Source organism: Melanaphis sacchari, unplaced genomic scaffold (assembly GCF_002803265.2).
Source record: "Melanaphis sacchari strain LSU unplaced genomic scaffold, SCAv2.0 Contig64_pilon_pilon, whole genome shotgun sequence".
NCBI lineage: Eukaryota > Metazoa > Arthropoda > Insecta > Hemiptera > Aphididae > Melanaphis > Melanaphis sacchari.
Window position 1 is genome coordinate 1,919,574 of NW_020271462.1, and position 4,557 is coordinate 1,924,130.

The 4,557-nt window shown below is 28.4% G+C and overlaps 1 protein-coding gene across 1 annotated transcript; it reads left to right on the top strand.

The window, feature by feature from the left end:
* Nucleotides 1–2,959: 2,959 nt before the first annotated feature.
* On the top strand, nucleotides 2,960–3,690 carry LOC112600393 (zinc finger protein 239-like). Its single transcript, XM_025347587.1, has one exon. It carries the CDS (start codon nucleotides 2,974–2,976, stop codon nucleotides 3,688–3,690), a length of 717 nt encoding a protein of 238 aa, XP_025203372.1. The 5' UTR covers nucleotides 2,960–2,973.
* The last annotated feature ends 867 nt before the right edge of the window (nucleotides 3,691–4,557 follow it).

Consider the following 4,557-nt stretch of genomic DNA (forward strand, 5'->3'; position numbering starts at 1 on the left):
TTATTATATTTTATTTTTGAAAGTATTTTTTTTGCATATTTACCTTATTTATTTATTTTTTTTTGAGTAATATTAAGGTTAGTTTAGGTTTATATTTTATAATTTGTTATTCATTTTGAACAAAACGAAAAATGTTTAAAAAAATATAAAAATATATTTAGGTGTTTATCACCGTTTGGAACAGTAAATTTGCTTAGATTTTTAACTTTTAGAGCCATTTTTGGAAGAAAATTGTTTCTTTACTTTTTTTTTTTTTGAAGGGGGTATTTATTTAAATAAATAAATTTATAAAAATATTTATGAACAATGGAATCTTATGTAATTTATTAATATTAGGTACCTACTTTTTAATATGAACAAAATCTAAAATATCACTTAAAAATGATAATTACTCATTGTAGCGTTATTTCTGATCGGTTTACTGCGATAAAAGTTATAAAGAAAAATACGGTGATTTCCAGGTGCGTTATAGATTACAATTAATATCAAACATTTTTTAGTGCATTATTATTTATACCATTTGGATTTTTTAATTATTTTTCTATAAATATTAATTATTATATTAATTTGTATATGTATATGTATACTATAGATTTAACTCTAAAAGTATGTATGGACCAGTCTGTGTTGAGCAATATTAGTAAAAAACTCATTTGGATCCATTTAGAAAATTTAATGATAATGACAACATTTTTAATCGAAATACAAAATGCACGAATAACCTACTATGGTCACTGTTTAGGGATGGTCCGTTTTCATAAATAGCTATATTATATTCGGATGTATTGGATTAACGTGGAATAAACTATTTTATAATGGTAACAATAAACTCAGTTATAATATCAAATATTTTATACTTCATAGGTGAAATTAAAAGTGATTTACACGATCATGGTATAAGTTATAATATAAAATATATGAAACATAAATTAGGTCTTACAAATTGTATACCACAGTATATAACATGCTTTCGTTATTCTGTTATGAATTTTGTATTTTTGTCTTTTACTTAGGTACAATGTTATTATTGATTATTGATTAATTATTATATATTAAAATATGTCGTTATATTACTGGGTATAGTTCTATAAAATACAAGTTATTGATGGGGGGTAGAGAATTCATTATAGTAGACGGAAAGTGGAAATATATATAAACGAAAGCGTATTTGAAATTACAAGTCGCATTGGAAAGTCGTACGTCTTTTTATATTCATATAGATTGATATCGTTTCAATCGATTATCTTTTGAGGAAAATATTTTAGTCAGTCATAAAAAAACTTTGAAGGGTCTTCTTAAAGTACTTACAAATATATTTAAATGACATAATTATTAGTGGCGCATGAAGATCGGAATGTGAAGAAAATGTTGAAGTGGTATTTTAGAACAATTAAATGAGTATAATGTTAAAATATATTTTGAAAAATTTCAGCTTTATCTTTCGAGTGTATAATTTTTAAGTAATGGATTATCAAGGTGTACATCAAGATGAAAATAAAATTAATGCAAGAGACACGCATTGTATCCTAATGATGTGGCTCAACTAAAATCTTTTATTGGTTTATTAACTATTATCAACATTTTATTCCAATATTTTCGTTAGTTTTAGTACCTTTGAATAATTTTAACAAAAAAATAAAATCATGTGGAATTGGTCAGACGTTTAATTTTAATTTGCGTTTGAAAAACGCATAACAGTCGGTAATAATGAGTAAAATATAAAATAACGCATAACTTGAGCTTATTATTAGTTATGTGTTGCAGTTAGAGTTATGGTGGAGAACAGTTATTCTCAAATTAAGAGTGAAAAGTTGGAGATAATTTTTACTGTATAGAAATTGTATAAATATTTATTTGTAACGTAAATTAATTTTGGTTACTGGTCAGTTACTATTAAAGTCAATTTTTTATTTAACAAAAAAATATATTTGTCCTAGAATTGTCTATATTACAAAGATGGGCGGTCATGTTGTCTAGTTATCATTAAGAAATACGGGATAAAAACAGATGTGTCATACGTAATGAGACTATACTGTAGACTATAATGTGATTAACAAACTATCAATGAAGAAATTGTACGCCGATTGAGATGTTAAAGAGATTAAATTGAAAATAAATAATTTTTGCGTATTAATATTGGAGTATGCCGACAGCAAGTAAAGATTATATTCTATCTAAATAAAAATAACCAAATAATTTGTCGGTATTAAAATCTCCAAGTATTATGGAAATCGTTAAACACGAGAATAATAACTGGTAACGTCATTAATTACAAAATAAATGATAAGGCCGCAGTTCGAAATAATTCGAATTAAAAAAAAACAGGGACATGTAGTTATTTGGTTCAGGTTAATGTAAAATCACATTTCTACGCACGAACATATTAAAAAAAAAAAGCAATTTAAATGATAATCGGTTCATTTATAAATAATAAAATAAATGTAAAGTAGGTAGTTATTGTTGTATTAGTGTATTTTAAATTATACGTGTAACTGTGTAATATTTTAAAATTAATTAAATTATATTGTGTTTAATTACATATGTCTATGCCTTTATGTCAAAAAAATATCGTAGTAGAGAAAGATGTTATATATATGTATAATTTATTAATATGTTATCGGTTGTTTGGTAATATTTATCAGTAATTTTTAATATATTGTTAGGTCGGTTATCTGTGTTATTTATACATATATACATATATTATACTTGGATGTTTTATGCTCACCGTTGTACGTAATTATTAAATGAATTAGTTGTTTATCGTCTATGCTTGTGTACACTCTCTGTCCATAGTCAAAAGATGTAACAGTAACCACGTTATTACGCGAAAAAGCATTTACTAGTTCATTGTATACATAAAATAATACAGTAATTGTTAACTTTTATTGGGTCTACCAACATTTTTTATTCAGCAGAACTGTCAAAACACTCGTGAAGACGTTGACGTAAATCCGTAAGTGTACTATCACTAAAATGGACTATTCCGTCAGAAGTCTTCTGGCTAAGTGTGTGAGTGAAAAACAGTATCAGTGCGATGTGTGCATTAAATATTTTTCCAACAGTAAAAATTTGACGGTACACAAGCGGACGCATACGGGTAAGAAACGCTACCAGTGTGATATGTGCAAGAAGTTATTCGGTGACAAATGGCATTTGATGGTACACTGTCGGACGCACTTGGACAAAAAACCGTATCAGTGTGACGAGTGCGACAAATCGTTTACTCAAAATAGCGCACTGATGGCACACCGGCGGACACACACTGGTGAGAAACCGTACCGTTGTGGGGCGTGCGACAAGTCGTTTAATCAAAGCAGTACACTGACGGTACACTGGAGAATACACACTGGTGAGAAACCGTACCGATGTGACACGTGCTACAAATCGTTTGCTCAAAGCAGCACACTGACTATACACCGACGGATGCATACGGGTGAGAGACCATACCAGTGCGACGTGTGCGACAAATCGTTTAATCAAAAAGGCGCACTTATGACACACAGGCGAACGCATACGGGCGAGAGACCGTACCGGTGTGACGAGTGTTACAAATCGTTCAATCAAAGTGGCGCATTAATGGTACACTTGCGGACGCACACGGGCGAGAGACCGTACCAGTGTGACGAGTGTTACAAATCGTTCAATCAAAGCGGCACACTGATGGTTCACCGACGGACGCACATGGACTAGATATGAGTTCTTAGATCTATGAGTTAGAAATAGTTAAATATAGGTTATCGAAGTATACGATATTACTGTTTGCATGTTTATTTTGAGTAGAATCTAGTTTTTCAATATAAATACATTGCTACGAGGTTTTCTTTTGATTAAACGTCTCTGAAGAAAACATTGTGTTCTTCTTTTTAATTTCCAATCTAATCCATTGAATAATAAGTATGTACTTTAAAATACACACTTTAAAAATATTGTCAAGTTAAAAGTGTTAGAAATAAATTATGAGAAAACGTTGTTCGAAGTCATTTCTAAAATAATCATTTGACGACTCATGACTTCGATGAAAATATTACGTTCTTCTGAATTATTGTATCCAAGTGTTTTCATTCTGTTTAATTCAATTTTACCAATTTCGGTATTCTTTTAAATTAAAAATAAATAATTTAATAATATAGATTATCTGAAGCATCTAAAGCACTAATGTATTTGTTTCTAAATTAATCATTTAAATAATTACAATATATAATAATGTAAATAAAACATTAATATTTAAAAAAAAAAAAAGTGTTATCTAAGAATCACTCTGTTATTATAGAGTGATCAGAATTTTATGTTGTACATTATGTGTGTGTGTATTTAATGTACAAATATATGTATGGAAAAAAAATACAAACGACAACAAATAAAAATTAGTATTATGAAGCCCGTTTAGTTTTGTGATACATGAAGTTTTCTATAGATTATGGTGAAAATAAAGTACAATAAATGTTGAAAGTTGTCAAACAAATCAATTAAAACACGTTTAACATTAAAGTGATGATCTGATAAAATGTTGTGCTACTGGCGTAAACTTAGTACCGCAAAAGTTAAAATTTGCCCCTT

Coding starts and splice junctions, on each gene's coding strand:
- LOC112600393 (XM_025347587.1), top strand. CDS start 2,974: ATGGACTATTCCGTCAGAAGTCTTCTGGCTAAGTGTGTGAGTGAAAAA.